General features: G+C 42.3%; 1 protein-coding gene across 1 annotated transcript in view; it reads right to left on the bottom strand.

The window, feature by feature from the left end:
* The window catches only part of CSMD1 (CUB and Sushi multiple domains 1), a 2,072,278-nt gene that overhangs the window by 741,960 nt on the left and 1,302,916 nt on the right, over positions 1-27,402 (bottom strand). Inside the window, exon 6 of the mRNA XM_061404066.1 lies at positions 25,628-25,740. Coding sequence (XP_061260050.1) covers positions 25,628-25,740 — 113 coding nt within the window. The remainder of the gene's footprint in view (positions 1-25,627; positions 25,741-27,402) is intronic.

Genomic DNA, 27,402 nt, shown 5'->3' on the forward strand with positions numbered 1-27,402 from the left:
AGTTTTCCCATTTCAACCGTCTGAATCTCAGTCCATGTGGAAGATTTTATTTTTTAATTTCTAGAATTCTTTTAGAAATGAAGAAGTCAAAAGTGTTTCAGACTTAAAGGGTTGTACTGAAATAACTTTTTAAATGGAATCATTTTGCTCAGTCTGTGGCCAAACTCCCTTTATTGATTGTGACATCTTTTGCTTGCACTGTTACAGGTTTCTTCTTTCCAACCTCCTTGCAGAGGGCTGTGCATTTGCTCTTAAGTCGACTCAAGACTCTGCCAGCAGAAAACACCCTCTCAGTTACTAAGCTTTTCTTAAGCTACTTTGGATCCCCCCAACAAGCTCTATACTCAGTCCAGGAAAATCGATTACAGCTTTTTCTCTCCGGGTTTCAGACTTCAAATTTAGGCAGTGATATTTAATTAAAGATTCTCTGCCAGCATTCACTTGAGCTCCTATTTTTGCATGTGATTGTTTGAAATCAAAGGAGAAAAATCAGAAACATGATCAATTTCATGCTAAGCTAGCCTTTACTTAATCTTTCTGGAGTGACAATTTCCTTGAACTCTGACTTTCTTTGTAACAGTGTAGGTAGATGACTGTCAAGGGAAATTTTTATAAGAAACAGCTAAATTACCTGCAAGAGGTTGTCGAAGACTGTGACTAATGAAGTGGGAGTGAACCACGTCTCCCTTGCTGGTGTTCATGTGTTTCAAGCTTTAAAGTCAGTAATCTCTATGGGCTCTTTCCAGAATCATTATATAGACTCTAATGTACATGTTCATTTATTAAGTACATTTAGTAGATATGTGAGAAAACGGAATCATCTGTTTTCCAAGTTCAACACATATATAAACAAATTCAAAGAAGTTGTGAGTTTTACAATGTTTAAAAAAGTAAGAGAGGTCAGAAGATATTTTAGGGGTATGATACCATCATGATGGACAGGTCATTATGCGTGTGTCCAAATCCATAGAATGTAAAACACCAAAAGGGAACCACAGCATAAGCTTGGACTCTGGGTGATAATGGCATGTCAGCATAGGTGCATCAATCATAATAGACATATCATCTGGTAGGGATGATAATAATGGGGCAGGGGGCGTTACACTTGTGTGGGGGCAGGGGGTGTCTGGGAAATCTGTGTACCTTCTGAATTTTGCTATGAACCTAAAACTACTCCAAAATAATAAAGTATTTAGAAAACAGAGAGCAAGAGCACCGAGAAGAAAAATAAACACCACATTAACAAGTAGAGAACAGTGTTAGGTATTTTTATATGCATTGTGCAATTTCAATACCTCTCGCAATATATACACACAAGGCCTGGGCTTTAATAGCTATTACTCTACATTCTTTTCATAAAATATGCATGATGGCTATCACACATTATATTTCTTTCAAACTTGGGTAGAAATCATACTTGAAGCTAACACCTGTAGCTCATACATTATTTACATTTGAATTTGATCATGATGGTCAGAAATGCAAGTGCCAGTCCCTCAGCCAAAAGTGATCCTGCTCTTTCTTGGGCTGTCAGCTCCAGTCACAGGAAACAGCAAAGCGCCCTCAGATGGTACTAAGCACCTGCAGCATCAGCTAAGAGAAAACAGGCCTTAGAGAACCACACTGTGGCACACCAAGATCTTCCTGCTGAGCTCAGATGATGATTCAAAAGAGGTGACAGGCTGGTCATCAGCCCTAACACCAAAGACAGATTCATCAAGTGGCATTAAACATGACAATGCATGAAAATGGTGTGGATGTTGGAAAACCCTGCAGATCTGCTATTATGCAAGGTGTTTATTTTCTCATTATTCAAAAGAGATATTGACAAATGACACTTATTCCTTGAAAGTTTGCCACATTAATATTTTAGGTTTTAAAGATCTGAAGTGAAGTGGAAATCGCTCAGTCGTGTCTGACTCTTTGCGACCCCATGGACAATAAAGTCCATGGAATTGTCCAGGCCAGAATACTGGGATAGATAGCTCTTCCCTTCTCCAGGGGATCTTCCCAACCCAGGGATCAAACCCAGGTCTCTGGCATTACAGGCAGATTCTTTACCAACTGAGCCACCAGGGAAGCCTCCGTAATCCTTTTTCTGCCCTTGATTAGTGGATATAAAAGCATTAACTAAAGGCTTGTTAAAGCTTGCTAAGACTAACAGTTTCTAAAGGTATATTTCTTTATAATGTAACTTTGTCTTCCCTTTATATATACATATATATATATATATATATTCACTATATATGTTAATATGTATTACTTTTTCTCATCTTTTATGTTGTTGCTGGTTTAGTTGCTAAGTAGTGCCTGACTTTTTGATCCCAGGGACTGTAGCCCACCAGGCTCTTCTGTCCATTGGATTTTTCAGGCATGAATACTGGAGTGGGTTGCCATTTCCTTCTCCAGAGGATATTCCTAACCCAGGGATCAAAATTCCATCTCCTGTACTGCAGGCAGATTCTTTACTGCTGAGCCACCAGGGAAGCCCATATATACGGATGCATTTTTTCACTTAATGTAGGTTTAATATCAGAATAGTGAGGGTTTATTCTATAAAGTTTTTGGAGAAGGAAATGGCAACCCATTCCATTATTCTTGCCTAGAGAATCCTGTGGAAAGAGGAGCCTGGTGGGCTGCTGTCCATAGGGCCGCATAGAGTCAGACAAGACTGAAGCGACTTAGCATGCATGCATTCTATAAAGCTACTTTTTTTATTTAGGTAAAAATCAAAGTCTTTTTCCTCAGCTTTTTTGAGCTATGATGACAGATAAAAATTGAACGTATTTAAGGTGTATAATGCAATGTTTTGATATGTATACACAATGTGAAATGATGACCACAATAAGCTAATTAACACTGATGTCACCTGAGATAGTTACTTTTTTTTTTTCTGGTGAGAACATTTAAGATCTACTGGGGTTCCCTGGTGGCTCAGACTGTAAAGAATTGGCCTTCAATGTGGGAAATTTGGGTTCAATCCCTGGGTCGGGAAGATCTCCTAGAGAAGGGCATCCTTACCCACTCCAGTATTCTTGCCTGGGAACTCCCATGGACAGAGGAGTCTGGTGGGCAACAGCCCAAAAGGTCACAAAAGCCAGACATAACTGATTGACTAACAATACTAAGATTTACTAATTTAGCAAATTTCAAGTATGAAGCACATTATTATTAACTATAGTCACCATGCTGTGCATCATGCTTCCAGAACTTATTCATGTTATAACTGAAAGTTCGTGCCCTTCAACCAAAATCTCCCCATTTCCCTTCCTAGCCTCTGGCAACCACCATTCCACTCTGTAGCTATGAGTTTGACTTCTCTTTTTTCAGTTTCCACACATCATTTAGACCATGCATAGGTGTCAGGACATCTCACTGTGGTTTGACCTGATTGCCCTGGTGATTGGTAAGGCTGAGCATCAATCCATGTACATACTGGTTGTGTGGATGTCTTCTGAAAACTTTTGATTCTTGATTTGGTCTGCTGTCAAAGCTCTTTATTGAGTGTTTTAGTTCATTCATTGTATTCATCAGCTCTGAAATTTCTGTTTGATTTATTTTTAATGTTTTATAACTCTTCTTCATTGAACTTCTCATTTTTTGGGGGGTATCATTTTCCTGATGTCATTAAATGGTTTATCCATGTTTCTTGTAGCTCACTGAGCTTCTTTAGAACAATCAATTTGAATTCTTTGCCAGTCAGTTCATGGGCCTCCATTCCACTGGTGCCATTGACTGGACATGTACTGCATCCCATTGATGGAGACATGTTTCCCTGATGCTTTTGTGGTCCTTATAACCTTCTTACGGAGAAGGCAATGGCGCCCCACTCCAGTACTCTTGCCTGGAAAATCCCATGGACGGAGGAGCCTGGTAGGCCGCAGTCCATGGGGTCGCTAGGAGTCGGACAGGACTGAGCGACTTCACTTTCACTTTTCACTTTCAGGCATTGGAGAAGGAAATGGCAACCCACTCCAGTGCTCTTGCCTGGAGAATCCCAGGGACGGGAGAGCCTGGTGGGCTGCTGTCTATGGGGTCGCACAGAGTCAGACACGACTGAAGTGACTTAGCATAGCATAGCATAACCTTCTTATATAGCAGCTGAACATTGAAGAAGCTATCACCTCTTCCAGATGTTACAAACTAATTTCAGTGAGAAAGACCTCCGCATGGTAGAGGGGGTCATGCTAGAATGTGCTGTGACCTGGGTCAGGTGGTGCAGGGCACAGAGCGGGGCTGTGGGGTTGGGCCTCTGCTCTGTTAATAGCTGTGGTCTGTGAGGTCGCCAGCCCTGCGGTCCTTAGTGCTGGGAGCTTGAGGATGCCTCTGGTGGCTGTGGGAGCTGGTGGGTCCTCAGAAGACCTCGGGGTCCAGCAGTAAGGGACAGATGCCAGTGGTAATGGTGATTGCTCATGTGTGTGCCTGTGACAGCAGAGACAGCTGCCAGTGCGTGCAAGGTGGCGAGAGCCGACTGTGGGCACACCTGAGGTGGTGAGGGCTGAGACAGGGCCAGGCTAGCTGCAGCCACGCATGTAGTGTTCTATCTGCTCAGGGTGCCAGGGCTGGGGTCCCCACGGCAGCCCTGGCTGGGGCCCCAGCAACCGGGACAGAGGGCTTGGGACTCAGACAGCTGGAGCCTGCAAAGAAGAAAATCCACGAGGTGCTGGGAGCAAATGTTGCACAGGGGTGGGCGGGTCACTGTGGATCTGCCGGCTGTTGGCTTCCCCAGGGTGGGGCACCCCCTTCATGTGGTGCCTGGAAAGGCTCTCCTGGGCCTGAGAAGAACCTTCTGGTGAGAGTTCACTCCCCGCACTGGGCAGTGCCAGCCTGGGGGTGGGATGATGCAGGCAATACAGAACTTCTCCCTACTCCTCCAGTGCAGTTATTCCTGGGCTTCTTGCTCCACTGAGCACACCCAGAACTGTATTTGCTCACGAGTAATTGTATGTTATTGATTTTTGTTAGGGGATGGATGCCCAGATCTCCTCCCCTGACACTTTGGTGACAAAGCCTTTTCAGTTTTCAGCTTTAAACCGTATGTGTAGTTCAAGCATGTGGTGCTGGATCCATAAGGAATGTCATCTCCCTTTCCCCCACTTTTCCCTCTAGACAGTCTTATCTTCTTAACATCTTTTAAAAAAATTTAAACTTTTTTTATATTGTACTGGGATATAGCCAATTAACAATGTTGTGGTAATTTCAGGTTCACAGCAAAGGGACTCAGCCGTATATAAACACATATTCATTCTCCCCTAAACCCCCATCTCATTCAGGCTGCCACATAACACTGAGCAGAGTTCCAGGTGCTACTCACGTGGGTCCCTACTGATCCATATGTACATGTCCATCCCAAAGTCCATAACTATCCCTTCCCCCATCCTTCCCCCCAGCACCCACATATTATGGCCAAGTTCTGACATTCTCTTTATAAATAAGGCATCAGTGTGTGACACTCAGCTTTCTGTCAATTAACATACTGAAATCTTTCAAAGTGAATATGTTTGCTGATTACTTGCATTCCATGAAAGTCAAAGTGAAAGTCACTCAGCCATGTCCAGCTCTTTGTGACCCCATGGACTATACAACCCATGGAAATCCCCAGGCCAGAATACTAGAGTGGGTAGACTTTCCATTCTCTAGGGGATCTTCCCAATACAGGGATCGAACTGGGTATCTCACATTGCAGGCTGATTCTTTTTTTTTTTTTTTTTAATTTATTTATTTTAATTAGAGGCTAATTACTTTATAATATTATATTGGTTCTGCAACACATCAACATGAATCCGCCATGGGCATACACGCTGAGATGCAAGGGAAGCTCAAGAATACTGGAGTGGGTAGCCTATACCTTCGCCAGCAGATCTTCCTGACCCAGGGATTGAACCGGGGTCTCCTGCATTGCATAGTTAAATATGGACATAGCTGCTGCTGCTGCTGCTAAGTTGGTTCAGTCATGTCCGACTCTGTGTGACCCCATAGACGGCAGCCCAACAGGCTCCCCCGTCCTTGGGATTCTCCAGGCAAGAACACTGGAGTGGGTTGCCATTTCCTTCTCCAATGCATGAAAGTGAAAAGTGAAAGTGAAGTCGCTCAGTCGTGTCCGACTCTTTGCAACCCCATGGATTGCAGCCTAACAGGCTCCTCCATCCATGGGATTCTCCAGGCAAGAGCACTGGAGTGGGCTGCCATTGCCTTCTCCAATGGACATAGCAGTCCATAGTTCAATCTAATAATGTTTAAACTCTTATATTGTAAGGTTGTACCATATGGTATGATATTAATTTTAGATGATTTCTTGTTTATATTATTTTTATAAATTTAATTAATACCAATTACTCCCCCAAGACTCCAGTATTTCTCCTTTCCCTTTCTTCCTATTGCTTTTGCTCCTCCCCTCAGGACAGTCACATGTAGAGGTAGGAGAAGCTTCTAGAACTCTGCATGTGCAGCAGGGCCCTGGGATGGAGTGGTGGGCAGGAAATGGGACAGAGTTGTATCACAAGAGTCTTAATTTCTGGAAAATAGAAGGGCCTACAATCAGATCATGTCCTGTTAGAGAATCCCATCACATCTAAGACACCACCGACTAGGATGCAGAATTATCGTATACACCACTGAGAAAGGGCCAAGACAAAACACTGCCAAATACCTAATTCTCCCTTTGGAGACATTAAAATGTGAAAACGTTCTTATCTTGGATTCAGTTTAATAAAGTATGAAAGCGAAGGTGACAGTGTTAGTTGCTCAGTCGTGTCCAACTCTGCGATCCCATGGACTGTAGCCCTCCAGGCTCCTCTGTCCATGGGATTCTCCAAGCATGAATACTGGAGTGGGTTGTCATTTCCTTCTCCAGGGAATCTTCCTGACCCCGTGTGTGTGTGTGTGTGTCTGTGTGTGTGTGTCTCTGTGTGTGTGTATAGCTCAACTATGGAACAGGAGGAAGGCTTTGTGTTTTTTGCATAGAAATATTTTTTACTGAAGCTATTTGAATTAGGATTTATTACAGATGTGTTTTCCCAGACCTGTTTTTTAAGCTTATCTGTTTTGAGCATGTCTTTATTTTTTTTTTTCTAATTTTATTTTATTTTTAAACTTTACATAATTGTATTAGTTTTGCCAAATATCAAAATGAATCCGCCACAGGTATACATGTGTTCCCCATCCCGAACCCTCCTCCCTCCTGCCTCCCCATACCATCCCTCTGGGCCGTCCCAGTGCACCAGCCCCAAGCATCCAGCATCATGCATCGAACCTGGACTGGCAACTCGTTTCCTACATGATATTTTACATGTTTCAATGCCACTCTCACAAATCTTCCCACCCTCTCCCTCTCCCACAGAGTCCATAAGACTGTTCTATACATCAGTGTCTCTTTTGCTGTCTCGTACACCGGGTTATTGTTACCATCTTTCTAAATTCCATATATATGCGTTAGCATACTGTATTTATGTTTTTCCTTCTGGCTTACTTCACTCTGTATAATAGGCTCCAGTTTCATCCACCTCATTAGAACTGATTCAAATGGATTCTTTTTAATGGCTGAGTAATACTCCATTGTGTATATGTACCACAGCTTTCTTTATCCATTCATCTGCTGATGGGCATCTAGGTTGCTTCCATGTCCTGGCTATTATAAACAGTGCTGCGATGAACATTGGGGTACACGTGTCTCTTTCCCTTCTGGTTTCCTCAGTGTGTATGCCCAGCAGTGGGATTGCTGGATCATAAGGCAGTTCTATTTCCAGTTTTTTAAGGAATCTCCACACTGTTCTCCATAGTGGCTGTACTAGTTTGCATTCCCACCAACAGTGTAAGAGGGTTCCCTTTTCTCCACACCCTCTCCAGCATTTATTATTTGTAGACTTTTGGATCGCAGCCATTCTGACTGGTGTGAAATGGTACCTCATAGTGGTTTTGATTTGCATTTCTCTGATAATGAGTGATGTTGAGCATGTCTTTAAATTTGCTCTGAAGAAACTTTCTGTTCATTGTCTATAAGATGTGACAATTTCTAGAGGAAGAAAGAAGAAGCTTGGGTTTTTCAACAGAGCTAGAAAGAGTGAGATTTTTAGAATGTTCAATGAGGCTTCTTTTTTTTTTTTTTTAATTTTTAATACCTATCATTTAAACTCTAGCAGCAGCGGCAGTCAAAAATGCACAAAGGATCATATCTACTCATTTCTTGAGTACCTGTTGCTAAGAAAATTATATGAACAGGCAAAACTATAAGCTTCCTGTTTATAACTAATTAGATTAAAATTAGCTAATGAAATAAAGCCTAAAGGATAATAATCCATAAAGAAATAATCCTTAAAGGGTCATCTGAGCTATAACTTTATTTCATAAGAAAAGACTGAAAATGCAATTTGCTAATCCTATAAAGGAATTAAAAAAGGAACATTGAAAGGAGTCTGAAGGATGCAGAAAGTATTATTAAATATGAAATTACTGATCCACCCTTATCAAGACAAAAGCAATAGATTTCATAACCAGTGGAGATAGAATGGGATTGAATTTTCCCCCCCAGTTTTTTAACAATAAGTGATGCAGACATTTTAACTTAGTGGCCATTCAGAGAAGCAGGTAAATAGAACTTCAGTAAGTGTACAATGCTAACAGAAGTCTTTATACAGAGATGACCTTTTCTCTAAACATTAGAGAAAAAATAATACCAGAACTCTCTTTCATCTTCAGTATACTTGTAATTAAAATTCTGGACTCTCCTGGTGTCACTGAATGAATCAATTAAATATAAAGGAATTTGCAAAATATAGAACCACTTTTGCACAGAATGAAAATCCAAGGTATTAAGGTATTAATTTCACTGAATTTAATTCCACATTATTTTAGTTCTCCACAGTCACTGCGTTTTTAATAGCTGCAAATAATAATGTTAATTATTTCAACAGAGCACTTGCTTCACATGCAGGTTGTGAGAATTTTTGTCAATTAAGCAAATTGTAATCCAAGTGGGATTTTCCAAGAAATATTTAAATAGGAAGTTTTAAAAACTAAACTTATTATTCTAATAAAACTCATGATGTCACTTACTATGTGGTCAGGACTAATGTGTGGGGAGCATAAGCCGATTTAGCCTCCTTCAGGCCAAGGTCATAATAAGGAGTGGAGCTGCTCACGTGTGACCTGGGCATTTTATCACCACTGTGGGGTCTGGGACCTTTGTTGGCCCTTGGCCTGGAGACTAAAGACAGGGACGGAGCTCAGAGTTCCCCTACTGAGCAGCACAGAGGCCTCTCGGGAGTGTACACTCAGATTTTAATCAGGATATCAAAGGTTGGTTCATAGCAATCTAGAGAATTAAAAAAAAAAAATCCACATTTGTTTACTCTTTCTTCTCTCTTTTTTGCTTAAAATGCTTTTCTTCTTTTTTTAAATTATTCTTTTCTTCATTTTCTCTTTTATAGTGTAATTCTTTCTCTCTCAATCACTGGGAAATTTCATATAATCCCTATCTTTTGTTCACTTCCAAGAAAAGAAAAAAAAAAAAAGACTCATTCAGATTGAAGAATAAATGGTAGTAAAGCATATACTTTGAATTCTTACAGATTTTGGTTTATTAAATTTTTAAACTAAAATTTTAATCCAAGATGTAGGTTTAGTTTGAAGATTTCAGACAGTAGTAATTGGTGTGTCTGCTACATATGATTTATATATTCTTAAAATATCATATACTTCATATATTCTTTAAAATATCTATTATTATTGGTTGATAAATATTAAAAAATTATAGGTATCATGTATTAATTTCCTACCAAGTGTTGCCTATTTTTACATAATTACATTTATTTTAAAGAAGAAAGAAATATAAAGGTAGATATTAAAATTAATAATTACCCTTTTCTGAAAGAAATTGGCAAGGTTGATATTTTAAATATTTGACTCCCAATCTTACATCAGAGCTGCCTGGTAAAATAAAGTGTGGGCCACACATGTGACCACTTATGCAATTTAAAATTTTCTGATAAACACATCAAAAAGTTTAAAAATATTTAAAATGATAAAAGACATCATCTTTTCAACTTGCAATGTCTTAGCCTTTTTTTTTTTCACATTGTCATTGATATCCAAGGCCTTTAATACTTATAGCTCATCTCTGAAACAGCCACATTTTAAGTGTTGAGTGCTCACATGTGGCCAGTGGCTGGCTACCTTACTGATCAGCACAAACTTAAAGACTAATTAACAGATCCTGAGGCTGGGAAAGATTGAAGGCAAAAGAAGAGGGCAACAGAGGATGAGATGGTTGGATGGCATTACCAATTCATTGGACACGAACTTGGGGCAATCTCTGAAAGGTGGTGAGAGACTGGGAGGCCTGGTGTGCTGCAGTCCACGGGGTCGCAAAGAGTCTGACACGACTTGGTGACTGAACTACAATACAAGTCAAGAACTACGTGACAGATAGAGAAGCATAAGCAGGAGCTCTCAGAAGTGGGCGGCATCACTCTAGCACAAGGAGAAGGATGGTGTGGTTTATGGATGGAGAGGAGGGGGATGGTGTCTGCACAGTAAAGACACAAGGAGCAGTGGGCATTGCGATGTTGGGATCTGACGCGATGGTGCAGACACAAGTGAAGGGAATCTGGGTGTAGACTCCATGACATGTAACGGGGAAGAGGGGTGGAATAATTACAGGGATCTGCACCCAAGGAAGGTGCAAAAGGAAGTAAGGAAGGAGGAGCAAGTGGTTCCTGGGTCCCAATCTGAGCATCCGCTCCCAAGGCTCAGGAGGGAGACGCTGCCCCGTACAAGGAGCACAGAGCGGGACGAGGGCAGAACCTGATCCAGGTTCTTCATGTGTGGGTTATCAAGAAGCGGGAGAAGTCACATGTGAATAAGACAGGGCTTGGCAGTTCAGAGGTTCTGGACCACAGGGCAGGATGCCAGGGGGTTAGGATGCTCTGGAGGGCGTCCTTTCAAGAGGTTTTACAGTGAAAGACGGGAAAGGAGATGGTGTCACAAGAGGGTTTATAAGGTGAGATTGTCTAGTCCAGACTCGCTAGTTAATCACCATACTATGCACATCTCATGACAGACATGAAGCTCTTTTTACCCAGGATCTCAGTAAATAAAACGTGATCCAATTTCCGTTGGCTCTAGAGTTTGCAGTAGGCAGACTTATTTCTGCATGCCTGTGATATGCATTGTTTGACTTTGGGATTAACTTTTTGTTAAAACCTGAATTATTCAGTGTAAATAGTGTAGACGGATCCCTTCTGGCATGATAAAAATAAGTCAATAATAGGGACTGTCTAAGCATCTCATTGGGAAATGGACACTATGCCAGATTTCTGTTCTCTGAATGTGTAGGCAAGTTTAGAAAGAACCACATGCCCTACAATAGTCTGAGTTCCTTGTGGCAATGACACGCTGATTTCTCTGAACCTTTTATCATCCAGCTCAAAGGTCAGGCCTGCCCAGGTGACCTTCATGAAGCTCCTGGTGTCCACACATAGCTCTTCGAGTTCCTTAGAGTATCAGTCACATTCTGGCCCAAGCATACTTTTCAATCAAAGTATTGAATTGTCACAGATGTCAAATCGAATTAAACTTTGTCCAGGTATGCTTGATTTTTTTTTTTTTTTGTACTTCTCAAATTGTCCTTTCAGTCTCGATTTCCCCCCATTCTTCTCAGCTTCACCCTCACTCAAGCATGTCTTTGTCCACTTCACACTGTGTCCTCTGCTCCCATTCCCATCAGAAGTCCTGTCCATCTGTCCGTCTCTGTATTGACCTGTCTCTGTTGACCTGTCTCTGTATTGAATACCTGTCTGCATCTGCCTTCTGTCTATAAAGTGAGTCTTCTACGGCCCATCGATAACTGGAAGCAATCATCCTAGCTCTGTATTCTCTATGATTAGACAAAATGTTCTACCCGAAGTCTACTTGTAACCTAGGATTTTAGGGAAACATGAAGTTCAAGAATAAATAAAAGCTTGTTTATATGCATGAAGTCTGCCTGGAGAGACTACATTTTCAATGGAGAAACTGACCCAAATATATATTGTGAGCTACCAATTAAATTATAAACTCCTGAAGGTGAAGACAGTGAATTATTAACCACTTTCCCATATCAAATGCGTACAATATGCCTGCGACTATGATTTATATATTCCTAATATATCATGTAATTCATATATTCTTAAAAATATGTATTATTATTGGTTGATACAACATTGAGAAAAGTTATAGCTACCATGTATTAGTATTCTACTACTACCTATTTTTATGTGATTGTATTTAATTAAAAAAGAAATAAAGATAAAAGTTGGTGTTAAAATTAATAACTACCTTTCCCTTCAACAAATAAATTGGTAAAGTTGATATTAATGTTTTAAATTTGAGCCCATCCTGTCCAACTCCAAGATCAGAGGTAACAATCCCCAAAAAACACAGATTAAAAAAATACATGAGAATCACAACAGTAGAAGTGAGGAAGCCTGGTCTTTCCTGTTGTTCCATCTTCAGGCAGGAGATGTATGCTCTTTACTGCAATCTCATATTATATGTTTCAATGCCTTGCTAATAGTAGGTGTTCAATACATCTCAGGTTAATATAAGTAAATGGAAATCAACATATGACAGAAGAATTTTGTTTTAGTTAAATTTTAAATCAATGTTATCATTTAATACCAATAGCAATCAATACAGGTCTAAAGTTAACACTGGCATTAAGCAATGTAACACATTGTAGAAACTTTGGTCTCAGTGTTTGGAATTGCCTAAAAATTACTCTGAACAGAAAAGATAAATTACTTCAAACAAAGAAAATAATATTCTCAAAAATGCTTTGAGCAAAAGGCCAAATTCCATACCTTTATATTGAAAGTTGAATTAACAAATATATTCTGTTTTAAGTCATTTTAAAGACTAAACATTAAAATAATGATGATATTAGTTGATAAGACTAGATTGAATTCCCTATAAAAGGTATCAATTAAATATATTTATAAATACATAGCATGTTCTGTGCCTTACAATTCTATAAACTATTAACTAAAATAAGAGATAAATGACTATCTCACTTCTTTGTTACTATCACAGTAGATTTGTTTTTTGTATATTCATTCTGATACACTCCAAGGTAATTTCTAATATATAATTTTTTTTTAATGTAGAAGATCCAAAAAGGAATTAAATTTTTGAATTTCAAAATATTAAGCAATAGTCACCACTTTTGACAGAATGTGGTCCACTGGAGAAGGGAATGGCAAACCACTTCAATATTCTTACCTCGAGAACCCCATGAACCGTATGGAAAGGCAAAAAGATAGCACACTGAAAGATGAACTCCCAAGGTTGGTAGGTGCCCAGTACGCTACTGGGGATACAGAGGATGAGATGGTTGGATGGCATCACTGACACAATGGACATGGGTTTAGGTGGACTCTGGGGAGTTGGTGATGGACAGAGAGGCCTGGTGTGCTGCAGTTCATGGGGTTGCAAAGAGTCGGACACGGCTGAGCAACTGAACTGAACTGAGTCACCACTTTTAATTTTAAAGCAGTGAAGATTATCACTGGTGGTATAAATTGTAAAATTAAGTATCAGAACACTTACAGATAGTTTCCATCATTTTGTTAACTCTGGCTCCACATGAGAATAATCTGGAAAGCCTTAAAAAAAATACTAATGTTGGTCCTCATCTTAAATCAACAAATCATAATCTCAGAGTGCTTTTTAAAAGCTCTCAGGTGTTGCAGTTTTGTAGCTGGGCAGATAATATCTGGGTTAAGGAAAGCAAGAGACACTGGTCTTTATAACCGTTTCTAGAAGCAAACCTCTAATTTTGACTTGGTTAAGGTCTTGAACTTGAGTCAGTCAGAAAATAGACAAGTGGTAGCCAGGGGTAGGAGCTGGGGGAAACAGGTAGAGGCTGGTGAAAGGAACAAGCTTTCAGTAACCAGATGACCAAGGTCTGCGGGCCTAATGTGCACCATGGAGACAACAGGTGGTGACGCTGCATGGTATGAGCGAAATTCCCAACGAGAAGAGAATTCACGTGTTCTCACCAAAAATAAAAGGTAAATATGTAACGTGACGCGTGTGTTTAGTAACTCGATAGTGAGAATCCTATATCCTTTATGTATATCAAATTGTCATATTGCACACTTTGAATATGTACAAGTTTATTACTCAATTATGCCTCAATAAAGCAGAAAGAAAGACCATTAGGAGAGTATAGGTGTTCTTCATGCAACTCAAAACATGCTGATGCAATTTGAGGAAACCAGATTCCACAGGTGCCCAGAAATAAGCTTTTGCTCCAGGTTGCTTCAAAACCTATTTTCAACCCACATGTGGATCTGAGCTGGGTCTTAACACAAGAGTTGAGTCTTGTGTTTATCCTCGGAAGTGACAGTACCACCCTTTCATGAGGGGTGTGAAGCTCTAGCTAAAACAAGACAGCCTCTGGGATAACCTCCCTGGGCTTATCCTAAAATCTGTGCTACATCAAGCAGAAGAGTCATTGTACAATCTGAGTCATCTGACTGGTGATTAAGAGAACAAGCAACATGGCTTGTGCCTTTTCAAACTTCCCGGCTTCCACACAGCTCTGACTGACCATCCATGTCCCTACAGCTCTGAGCACTCAGGTAAGCCATAACTCCAGCACCTCCCTGCCATATCAGCATTAGGGCAGGGGCAGTGAAGAAACTCCACACGGTGATGACTGCAAGGGTTTCTCAGTGGAAATACTGGCAGCCCCCTGACACGGGCCAAGTACACCATGATGTCTTAACTTCCAAAGCATTGAGTCCCTTATGAGAAATGGACATGCACATTTAGCAAAAAAAAAAACTCTATAAACACAGCCTCCAGATTGGACTGATTAAACTGCCAGCTTAGCGAAAGCGTGAAGAGAGCACAGTTAGGAGCTGATAAACGAAAAACCAGAATAATTTCCATCTAATGGCATGTAAATAAAAATTATGGAAAGACAGTTTACCGGGCGAGTAATAACCACCCGAAGCTTTTATACTCACCAAGCATAAGAACGTAACATCTACCTGTGCTCACGTATTAATGTATTCTAAACAGCCGTGATTTACTAAATAATGCTGCCAGTTCCCAATTGCCCAGTGGGAACCACACTTAGGAGTTTAGGGAAAAAGCGGCTTTAGTTTAAGTGCTTTTATGTGGAATCGCTATGATTTACTGTGCATGAATATTTCAAATACAAGTTTTAAATTGATCAATACATGAAGATGCACAGACTTAAATCAAAAGTCTGGAACGGACTCAAAAGTTCATTTATTCCATTAGGCCGTCTCCAGGTGAGCCTTCTATCTCTTAATTTAACATCTCTAATGAGTAAAACCATGCACTTTCCTTAAAAAATATGTTCTCTTTTTCAACATTAGTAAGAACCTGTGCCTGATGTCTAGTTGAAGCAGTAACACTCCTGAATCTAGGCACGTTGTCTTTGTCCCGTCCTGTTCACGATGGGTTTTCACCTTGTGGTCTGTGAATGTCCTGGCACACGCTCACACAATCACACCCGCTTCCCCTCTTTTACAAAGGTTAAGTGGGTGGGTCCAATACGTCATGTACAGTCAGCCCACATGATGCTACGAAGTGGGGCTGGAATTTGGGCCGGCGGAAGCAGGTGAGGGGTATGTCACCTGGGCCAGGACAAGAGCCCTGCAGACAGGTGACCCCAGGTGTGCTGCCCCAGCCCATCACCTGAGCTCAGCCGTGCCCTCCACCCTGCAGTCAAGAAAGCACAATTTGCCAGTGCTGTGATATGACCCATATCTCAGGACTGGGGCCCAGAAACCCAGATGAGAGAGAAGACAGGGCCATCTATTCGTGTAGAAGACTCCCCATCCCCCTTGGAGGGGACAGGAGAACGGTTCACAGAGGGGCTTTCTCTATAGGCAAGCTCAAATGATGGGCTCAGATCTCACACCTGCCTCCTCATTTTCCAGACACTCCAGAGCCTTGCCTTATAAATCAAATAAGCCTGAAAGGCCCCTGCAGACCCCACAGGGCCCCACGGGACTGTCCCCTGACCTGTCTCTGCAGTTATTGCCCTGCAGCATCCTGTGTTCTTCCTCGGTCGCTCCTCCTGCAGAGTACTGACACTTGCCTTGTTCACTGCCCACGTAGCTCTTTTCCTAACCGTCATAAGCCACTGGGGTCTCAGCTCAGACACTGTTCCCTCTGAAGGGCCTTTCTTGACCGAGACCCTAATGTTTCCCCGACCAGCATGCACTCAACTTGTTTGATGGATTTCTGTCTCCCTCCCTAGGAGGCCAGCTCCGTGAGAAATGGGGCTTTCCCAGCACAGATGGAAGCGTTGTGGGCACACAGTGGGCTCTCCACAGGTATCTGACGATGTGCTAATTAACACAAGCTCCCTCCTGCGTGCGTTCCCTGGAGGAAGCGGGTCACAGCCAGGCCACTGCTTACTCAGCCTGGAATCCATTCTGTGTCTCTTGTCCAGCTCTGGTTCACTGGGCTCTGAAGAGCACAGGCTGCCACTACTTGCATCTACCATGATCACTATTGCACATGCATGCACACACACACATTCCCCTCTGATGGACATGGTCTCTGTCAAATATATTGATGCTTTAAATGTGGTGGTGGCTGAGCCTTGGGTGGTACACGTGCTCAGGTCTGACTCTTTGCGACCCATGGACTGTAGCCCACTAGGCTCCTGCGCCCATGGGATTCTCCAGGCAGGAACACTGGAGTGGGCTGCCATCCTCCTCCAGGGGACCTTCCTGACCCAGGGACTGTACTCATGTTCCCTGCGTCACCTGCACCAGCACATGGGTTCTTTGCCAGCTAAGCCACCCAGGAAGCCCATGGCTGAGCCTTGGGATGAAGGGCATCTTATGTCTTTATCTCAGCCACATTTTTTCCTCTTTGTTAAACACGATGACTCAGGGTCGGTCCCCCTTCCTGTGCTCAGTGTCTCAGAGTGTCCCCCAGCAACCCTTCTTCCTGAGATGCCCCAGGCTGTCTGCCCCCAGCCACCAAGAGCTATCAAAGGGGACCACCCTGCAGCCTTGGCAACAGAGTTGTGTGCACTGCTCTCCCTCCCATCATACTCCTCAAATGCTCCAGAGATCCTCCGTTTACCCCCAGTTACAGTTTTTAAGGGTAGCATAAATCCTCCCTTTCCCCTGCATCCCTCGCCTCCCTCTCCTTCTCTGTCTCCCCCTATGACCCCAGGACTGATGGGCTGTGTTTGTAGAAGCCCGAATGCCCCTCTGCATTCGATGCTCCTTTGCCCAGATCCCTCCCCTCCTCCTTCCTGGATGCCCTGGACACACCTAGGTAGTCCTTCCTCTGGGAAACTGTCTCCAATAGCCCTTCTGCTTCCTCTGACATCAGCAGAGGTGAAAATGGATTAAGCTGTCACTTGCTCATAGTTGTCTTATAGAGACACTCTTTTCTATGGGATTTCCCTTTCACAAAAATAAATCGCTGCTCCCCAAGGAAAGGTGTTCTGATTGGCAACAAAGGAAGCAGTGCAGCAAGATATGGAGGAAATAGAGTTGAGAGGATGACAATGAACAGAGAACACAGGGTCCTGCTGATGGCCTGGTGCTGCCATGTATTCCCAGGCTGTGTGGTGTGGCCACCGCTTACTGTCCCCTTCCCTGCTGTGCAGTGGGACCCCCTTCCTAATGTTGACCTTTGACACATCATGACATTGAGTGGGGGGACCTCTAGGTATTTTTGTCTGCGCCTATTTGTAAGAAAATTCTATAGAAATTTACATTTTGGAGGACGGGGATTGTTCTGACCCTTAAAAAAAACACTTTTTAAATTGAAATGTAAACATGCAAAAAGCATGGTGCTCTTCTTTAGCAATAAGTCCCGTGGACTGCAAGGAGATCCAACCAGTCCATCCTAAAGGAAATCAACCCTGAATATTCATTGGAAGGACTGATGCTGAAGCTGAAGCTCCCATACTTTGGCCACCTGATATGAAGAACAGACTCATTAGAAAAGACCCTGATGCTGGGAAAGATTGAAGGCAGGAGGAGAAGGGGACAACAGAGGATAACATGCTTGGATTGGATGGCATCACCGACTCAATGGACATGATTTTGAGCAAATCCAGGAGAAAACACAGGACAGGGAAGCCTGGGATGCTGCAGTCCATGTGGTCACAAAGAGTCAGACATGACAGTGTGACTGAACATCAATAACAACCAATGTAAACCATGATTTTGCAGATCCCCAGATGTCAGGGTGCATGTGTCTGCGTCTGGGTCCGTTTACTCCACAGTATGTCTGTGAGATTCCTCATGTTGTTACTTATAGAAGTAATTTGTCCTTTTTCATTTTTATTTCGTGTTCTGCTGGATGAATACGCCCTTTCTTCATATGCTCTACTGTGGCTGGACATTTAGGTTTACTGCAGTGTCTGACAATCGTGGGTGAATCTCCAGTGCATGTTCTCTGTCCTTTTGCACACCTGTGCTCATTTCTGGTGGGCATGTACCCAGAGTGGAATTGCTGGGTCTAGAGAAGACGGGGGTCCAATTTTACCTTGAAACAGCTGTCCAGAGGGTCTGTGCTTGTCCAAATTACTGCCAACAATGTAAGCCAGCAGTCAGTCCATTCTATAAGTTTTAAAATATCCCTTAAAATGCTGAAGAACAAACTGCTTGTTTTAGTTAATTTGGTGAGGAAGACATTAAGCTCGAGGAAGATTACTGATGGGTGATGCATGCTCTGACATCTCAGTGCTGCTTACAAAGCACTCACTACACCTTCTTTTCATTTTATTTGCTACCCATGATGATCTGGGGAAGCGGATTTTATTATTCTCATTTTGTAGACTAAGATAGTGAGATACACAAGGCAGAAAGGATATTGGCTAATAAAAAGTACTTAATGAAAAAGGAGAGGACAAGAGTCAGCAGCTGGAAACACAGAGATGGGCATCTTCTGTGAATTATTGAAAATCTTAGAGTTGCGGGAATCTCTGGTTCTGAGAGAAGTTAAAGTATATATTTAAGGAAAGTGGTATGCGTTTCTGATTTTAGTGAATTTATATTTATTAAAAACTCTTTTTTCCTTTTTGAGGTTTTAAGAATTGCATGGCTTTCCCTGGTGGCTCATTGGTATACAATCTGCCTACCAATGCACGAGACCCAGATTTGATCCCTGGGTTGTGAAGATCCCCTGAAGAAGAAAATGACAACCCACTCCCATATTCTTGCCTGGAGAATCCCATGGACAGAGGAGCCTGGGGGGCTGCAGTCCATGGGATTGCAAAGAATCGGACACGAGTTAGCGACTAAACAGCAAGAATTACTTAGGGGTTATAAGATGAGATTTCACTAGTTTATTTTGATTGAAAGAAAACCAGGAAACTTGGAAGGGCCCCTCAGTAGAAGGGTGCACGGTGCCCAAGGCCACAGAAATGAGCCAGAGCGCCACCTAGGGGTTCCTCACTGGTTCTGCAGACCAGTGGTTCAGAAACCCCGGGAAGAGGAAGAGCTCTTGGTTTCCTTCATTTCTTCAACACACATGACAACTGAGCCCCTTCCAGGTTCTAGTTTATGGTCCTTACTGTTTACTGTCCTAGACAGAGACACAGATACAAAGGGCCTCAGGATCCACGTCCTTGACCTCGGAGGCAGAGCCTCTGGGACTGTATTTCAGGTTATAGCAAAGGGGAGCCCTGCACAATGAAGGGAGAATGCGTGATTTCTACCTGAATTTGAATTAATCTCAAAAGGTGAAGCTTCCAGTTTTCCAAACCATGTTTTATTTATTTTTGGCTGTGCCATTGTTGCTGATGCACAGACTTTTCTCCAGTTGTGGGTGGGTGAGGGCCACTCTCCAGTTGCGGGGTGTGAGTTTCTCGTTGCGGTGGCTTCTTTTGTTGTGGAACACGCACCCCAGGGCACAGGGGCTCGGTAGTCGCGGCTCTCGGGCTCTTGAACACAGGCTCAGTATTTGTGGCGCACGGACTTAGCTGCTCCAAAGTATGCGGGATCTTCCCCAGTGAGGGATCAAACCCACGTCTTCCGCATTGGCAGGCAGATTCTTTACCACCGAGCCACCAGGGAAGCCCCAAAACATGTGTTTAACAACAGAAAAGTCTTCATTTTATACAAAGTTCTTCATTTTTAATAAAAAGGAAAAACCAAGAGTTGTATAGAATGAAATAAAATAAAAAGAAAGCCATTATTTGTGTCGATGCAAAATTTAAATCCAGTCAGGTTTTCCCTTGATTTAAAAGATATTCTCTATATAAACTGGAACTTTATTAAAATACTTTCCACATGATTGATCAATTACAGAAATCAATGGGAATTTCATTTTGTGAAAACTGTATTTTTACAAATAGTCAGATAAACGTATGTAAAACTGGAGCTTGACACATATATAGCTACTTCATACTGGAGAGGTACTTATGGTTCAAGGTTAATATATCTTTAAAAAAAACTCATCTTTTAGACATCAGAAATGTCTACATGATGGATTGTGCTAAGAAGGTAATTATTTAATTATAATTAATGATGGAGGCAACATATAAAGAATGGGCTCAATTTTCAGTTGATTTAAAGAATAGCATGTCCTACATAAATCTGTCATTCTGTGAGGGCCCATAAGAGACACATGGTATTGCAAATCTATCAAGTGGCTCTTATTGCATTTGACACGATTTTTTGCTCATAATGCTATTTTAAAGGTGAATATATTTAGCAACTACAGAGCTGTTTTACCTGTCAATCAACCTTACTTCTACTTCTGGCATAACTTGATGGCATGATCGAAGAGAGAAAAGCCAAAGAATGAAGTGCAAGGTTCAGAGAAAGAAAGACACCAGGATGAAAAGTAGAAACATAAAGGATGATGAGAAAGACCATGCTACTCTGGTGGACGGCTGTTTATCTGACCAAGAAAGGCCCCAAGTTGAAAGGAATGGATTCTTTGTTTTTAGAAGTTGTAAAAATCTCTGCAGGCTTCATCCTCCCATCAGAGGGGCAGATTCAATGGCAGAGACGCCAGCAGGGGGCCGCGTTGGCAGCTTAGGAACACAAACAGTTTTCACAGGAGTCTCACACCATCTGCTGTCTCATTCACTCTGAGTAACACTGGTGGAAATTTTATAGTCATAAGAGTGACTGCAAATGATAAATGTGACTACAATAATGTTGAAAGCAGTGGGCACAGAAATGTGTTTTCTAATGTTCCCCTTCTCCACCAAATACCCCAAGATTCAGATTCTTTGAGAGAATATTTCCATAGATATTAAACTAGCTTTCACTAGACTGTTTTCACTATTATTATATTCTTCTTGCTGGTTTTCTAGATTGCTCTTCTACTTTGTTTTCTTCTTAGCAAGTGTGGAGTTAATAACAACAGCGTGTTTTTTTTTTTTCCCCTTGAATTTGTTTAGTTGAAATATAGTACAATATAAATTGGGGCTTCCTGATGTTCAATCTAGGTAGAAAAGAAAAAAAGAACATTTACAAGAACAGTATACCTTCCTCTAAGACAGGAAGTATCTGTCCTCAGAGTGAAAATACTGAGGCCTCCCTGCAACATCCAGGCAGCCCTGTGTCCAGTGGGGATGTCAGCGAGGCGGCCATGGGCTCCCAGAGGCCCGCCTAGGCCGATGCTCTGCGTCCTGCCTTCTGCTGCCCCCGGGCTTGTTCTGGGGTTGGCAGGAAGGTCCACCTGTGGGTTTTGTTCACGGGTGACAGTTCTGCCCCCAGAAGCCAGAAAACCACACGTGATGCCTTCCTGCCTGGCGTTGACCATGCTCCTTCTCAGCGTCCTCAGTTCCTGTTTTGAACATTTCTTACTATCTTCATGGTCCTCTCTGTTCTGTAACCTTTGCTTTCAAAAGGATGACATCCAGTGCTGAATCTGACTGTCCGTGGATGGTCAGCTGAGATCCGGCCTTAGTCGTGATGTCATGACCTTTCCTGTGATATAAGACCCGAGGCCAATGAGGAAAGGGCAGCCCCTCCCATCCTTTAAGTCCTGGAGTTGAGCGTCAGTGTCAGCCTGAAGAGCTTTTCTTACACATCACTGCTGAGCCACGTTTACCCCTCCTTGTAGTCTCACATCTTTTCATCTCTTTGGTTTTATGCGCAAATTTTTCTAATCATCACTTTTATATATATATACAAATATATTTTAATATGGGCTTCCCACGTGGCACTAGTGGTGAAGAATCTGTCTGCCAATACAGGAGAAATAACAGACGTGTGTTTGATCCTTGGGTTGGGAAGATCCCCTAGAGGAGGGCATGGCAACCCACTCCAGTATCCTTGCTTGGAGAATCTCATGGGCAGAGGAGCCTGGACAGTTACATATTAATTTTACTAATCATTACTTTTCAGTTCAGTTCAGTTCAGTTCAGTCGCTCAGTCACGTCCGACTCTTTGCAACCCCATGAATTGCAGCACACCAGGCCTCCCTGTCCATCACCAACTCCCAGAGTTCACTCAAACTCATGTCCATAGAGTCGGTGATGCCATCCAGCTATCTCATCCTCTGTCATCCCCTTATTCTCCTGCCCCCAATCCCTCCCAGTATCAGTCTTTTCCAGTGAGTCAACTCTTCGCATGAAGTGGCCAAAGTACTGGAGTTTCAGTTTTAACATCATTCCTTCCAAAGAAATCCCAGGGCTGATCTCCTTCAGAATGGACTGGTCAGATCGCCTTGCAGTCCAAGGGACTCTCAAGAGTCTTCTCCAACATCACAGTTCAAAAGCATCAATTCTTCGGTGCTCAGCTTTCTTCACAGTCCAACTCTCACATCCACACATGACCACTGGAAAAACCATAGTCTTGACTAGACGGACCTTTGTTGGCAAAGTAATGCCTCTGGTTTTGAATATGCTATCTAGGTTGGTCATAACTTTCCTTCCAAGGAGTAAGCGTCTTTTCATTTCATGCCTGCAGTCACCATCTGCAGTGATTTTGGAGCCCAAAAAATAAAGTCTGACACTGTTTCCACTGTTTCCCCATCTATTTGCCATGAAGTGATGGGACCGGATGCCATGATCTTCATTTTCTGAATGTTGAGTTTAAGCCAACTTTTTCACTCTCCGCTTTCACTTGCATCAAGAGGCTTTTTAGTTCCTCTTCACTTTCTGCCATAAAGGTGGTATCATCTGCATATCTGAGGTTATTGACATTTCTTCTTTTACATAAATGCAAATATATATGAACATGTTATACATGATATACATACAAAACCAGTGGCTGATATGTGGTGTTGCAACATTGCAATTGCTTCTTGTACCTACCAATTTGGAACATCTTCAAACTTGATATTCTATTTTTCATCTTTCAGTCACTGGTCTAGGTGCCAGATTCAATGATCAGGTTGAGAGGATGACACCTGGAAATGTTTCTGTATTTCCATATGTATCAACTAAGTAGGACTTTTGGAGAAGATCGATCACCACTTTAGCAATAACTCTATAATGCACCAACTGATTAGTCAACTGTGATTCTAAATAGTTCTCTACGAGGGTCTTAAATCAGAGACAGATGTATCTGTTGATGGGAAATAATATGGAGAAAACTCAGAATTTCCTCCAAGACTGAGTGGGATATTCCTCAGCTCCCCCCATTTTTATCCCCATGAGACCCCAGCTCCCATTGGTCTGTGCTTTCCAGGCCTGTTCTCCTATAGCTGCAGTTAGAATACATGGCCTTGAAAGATCAAGGCACATAAAGGCAGGTCTGAGAAGAAAAATATCAGCCTTGCCTGGGTCCTGGGATTAGTGAGAACAAATTGGTGTGACTCTCCTCAAGTTCAAGGCAGTATATTTGCAGTCTAAGAACTTTCTGCGAGCATCAGAAGAAACTGACAGACGGACAATGCTCCTTAGAGATAAAATGCATTTAGGCGAAACAAAATTGTCCCTGGCCTCCAAGTCCTCCACGTGCTGTGAGGGTCCATGTGCCTGTGGACCAGTGGCAGGTAAAACCTACCACAGGCACCCTCCTCAGCATCATCTGTATTTAAAAACCTGAAAATCATTCTTAGTTTTTTCTTTTTTACTTCTTGCCCAAAAGGACACAGTAAGGGCATTATGGATTTCAAAATGTGTTTCAAAACGAACACAACATTGTGAATCAACTCCACTCCGATAAACTTTATAAAAAGAAAATAAATGTATTTCAGATAGGTGGCATTCAGACTCACTGGCTGGAACATGACTAAAACCTCCCTCAGTGGCTGGCATCTATGACTTTATGTTCTATCCTTCATAGACAGAGTTGTTTGCACACTGTCTTCGTGATTTGTGAGTTTCTGGAGCATGGGGGTTGTCGTCATTTCGTCATTTTAGGCTCCCAGCTTGCATGTGCCAAGCGTTCAGGGAATTCTGCCTTCATTGAATTGGCCAAGGTTTGGGGAAAGCTGGAGAAGTTTGCTTGAGAAAGCATCTAGCTTTCTGACAGAGCCATCCTAGTTTGCTTTATTTTCAGATGCATGTATAATAGTTTCTATTGCCTTTTTCAGAGTATTGATAACAATTATTGACTATTGGAAACATGTAGGAATTGATAAAATGCTATCCAGGTGAGATATTTTTTGTATCTAGAATTAGATACAAAAAGATTCAAAATCAACCCAATATACTATTGATGGCAAGCTCTCTGTTTCACCCAGTTACAAACCATCTGGTGTTTTTGTTTTGCAGTCCCTTGGGGTTCCTTGGTGGAGAAGGCAATGGCACCTTACTCCAGTACTCTTGCCTGGAAAATCCCATGGATGGAGGAGCCTGGTGGGCTACAGTCCATGGGGTCGCTAAGAGTCAGACACAACTGAGCGACTTCACTTTCACTTTTCACTGGTTCCTTGGTAGCTCAGCTGGTAAAGAATCCACCTGCAATGCGGGAGACCCTGGTTCAATTCTTGGTTTGGGAAGATCCCCTGCAGAAGGGATAGGCTACCCACTCCAGTATTCTTGGGCTTCCATGGTGGCTCAGACAGTAAAGAATCTTCCTGTAATGCAGGAGACTTGGGTTCGATCCCTGGGTGGGGAAGATACCCCGGAGGAGGGCAAGGCAACCCACTCCAGTATTCTTGCCTGGAGAATCCCCATGGACAGAGGAGCCTGGTGGGCTACGGAACAGGGGTTGCAAAGAGTCAGACACAACTAAACAATTAAGCACAACACAGGGTAGCTGTGTGTAAATCACCAATCATTAAGCAGTTGCATTTGTGGAGTGTGAATACACCTTAGGACTAAAAGTGATAAGATGATGCATTTATGCACTTTCATGCAACCCGTATGCTACATCCCTCTTAGTAAGCAAATAAAGAAAATAATCAGAAACTGTTATTTACTGGGTGGGTGCATAGTGATTGAAATGAGTGCTATTACATGTTCCTTGACTTACTGGTTAAAACTTAGCAATAATTCCAGCAAAACAATAAAATATACAGCATACTGTCACCGAAGTAAAACTTTACTAAGAAGTTGCTAACTATTCCAAAGTTAACAGTTCATATGAGAGATAGAAGCCATTTTCACTCAAATTTATAACTCTTGTTTCATCTTCAGCAAGAGAGTCCTAAAATTTCAGGGTTGCCAGAGGACCAGAGTATCTTCTGCTATTTTTTGTCATATAAGATGAAGCCTTCTTACCTTGAAACTGAGCGTTAAATCCTTTCCGTCGGTGGTTACTGTCAGATGTGAAATGGAGCCGCAACCAGTTCTTGCTACTGATGACAGGAGAAGGGAGGTTCATGCCGGTCAGCCTGTAAGAGAGAATGAAAACAGCTCCCTGTAATCCAGCCTCACAAATGCCCCATCTCAAACCCACCTTCACAAGTGAGCACCAACTGTCTACATGCTGAGTTGCCTAAAACAGAAATATTTGTTAGCTGCATTCCACCTTGAAGCACTGCAGGTAATTCCACCTTTGTCTGCAGACAAATGCCACATTCATCCTTGATAGAATGAAGGCTTTCACAAGTATTGAACATTTTGATTCCTCTTCATTAAGGATGACTAAGTGAGCTGATATTCTTTTGAGCTCTTATTTCTTCTTATCAGGACTGGGATCATAATGAATTACCAAAGGACTAGAAATATGTAAATGATACAATTCTGCCCTTCAGTATTGGATCACTTGGCAATTCTGTTTCACCTGAAGCGACTCAAACAACTCATAACATCCAGTGTCACCAGGGTCCATCTGCAGATTCACAACCTGGGCCCTTCCTTCTGAAGTGGAGAAGAGGGGTGTTTATGAGATTAGCGACAAGAACTGTCAAAAAGATTCAAAACGCCTCATGTGTGTGTGTGTCAATTAGTATATTAAACAAAATTAAATGTTTCAAAAGTGAGACATGCTCAATATCTGGTTAAGCTGTTTAAAATAGCCAGTCCACTTCCAAGGTGGACTCTGGTTGTCAGAAAAAAAGAGTAATTTACTTCCAACTGCTAACAACTTCGTGCCATTATGGAGTAAAGGACGTTTCAGGCAGAGGAGCTCTTGATGGTTAGAAATCATGTGACATGTTTCACTCCGGCCAGTGGCCTGACCACCACTGGACTGGATGCTTCAGGTGGATGGATGAATGTGTGTTGCCTCCACCTGTACTGACTGAGACATTATATCCTTGGGTTATCCTTTCTGAACCTCAGTTTTCCAGTCTGTAAATTGGACTTGAAAAGACCTATATCAAAGTTTTTAAAGAGACAATACAGATGCCATGTAAATGTTCCCAAAGCATTTTGATGTTCCTTGCATGGGGTTATGCACCACATCAGAGAAGGCAATGGCACCCCACTCCAGTGCTCTTGCCTGGAAAATCCCATGGACGGAGGAGCCTGGTGGGCTGCAGTCCATGGGATAGCTAAGAGTCGGACATGACTGAGCAACTTCATTTTCACTTACCACTTTCATGAATTGGAGAAGGAAATGGCAACCCACTCCAGTGTTCTTGCCTGGAGAATCCCAGGGATGGGGAAGCCTGGTGGGCTGCCGTCTATGGGGTCACACAGAGTCGGACACGACTGAAGTGACTTAGCAGCAGCAGCATGCACCATATAGTTACTTTGCATCTCAGCTGCAAATCTATTTTCAAAGTGATGCTTATTCATGCAGATGATATGTCAGGGGTGAACAAACTGCCTCGCAGCTGAAGCTGGCAGGGCCCTTTTGGGGCTGGAGTGCCCACAGCTGCCCGGTTGAGCTGGAAACTGTATTCTATTCCCAGAATTCCAGGATGGCTATGTACAGCATATCCCTGCTAGCTCTGGTACGTTGAGGAAAAGCTGTGTCCATTGAAATATACAGGCGAGCTTTTTGATGTCAGGGTACTCTATTTCAACTCTCAGGCTTACAAACGCACAGCATCCATTCAAAGTGAAAAAGCCAAACCTTGACTGGAACCAATTGCAACAGTGTTTAT

This window comes from Bos javanicus, chromosome 27, assembly GCF_032452875.1.
Source record: "Bos javanicus breed banteng chromosome 27, ARS-OSU_banteng_1.0, whole genome shotgun sequence".
Taxonomy (NCBI): Eukaryota; Metazoa; Chordata; class Mammalia; order Artiodactyla; family Bovidae; genus Bos; species Bos javanicus.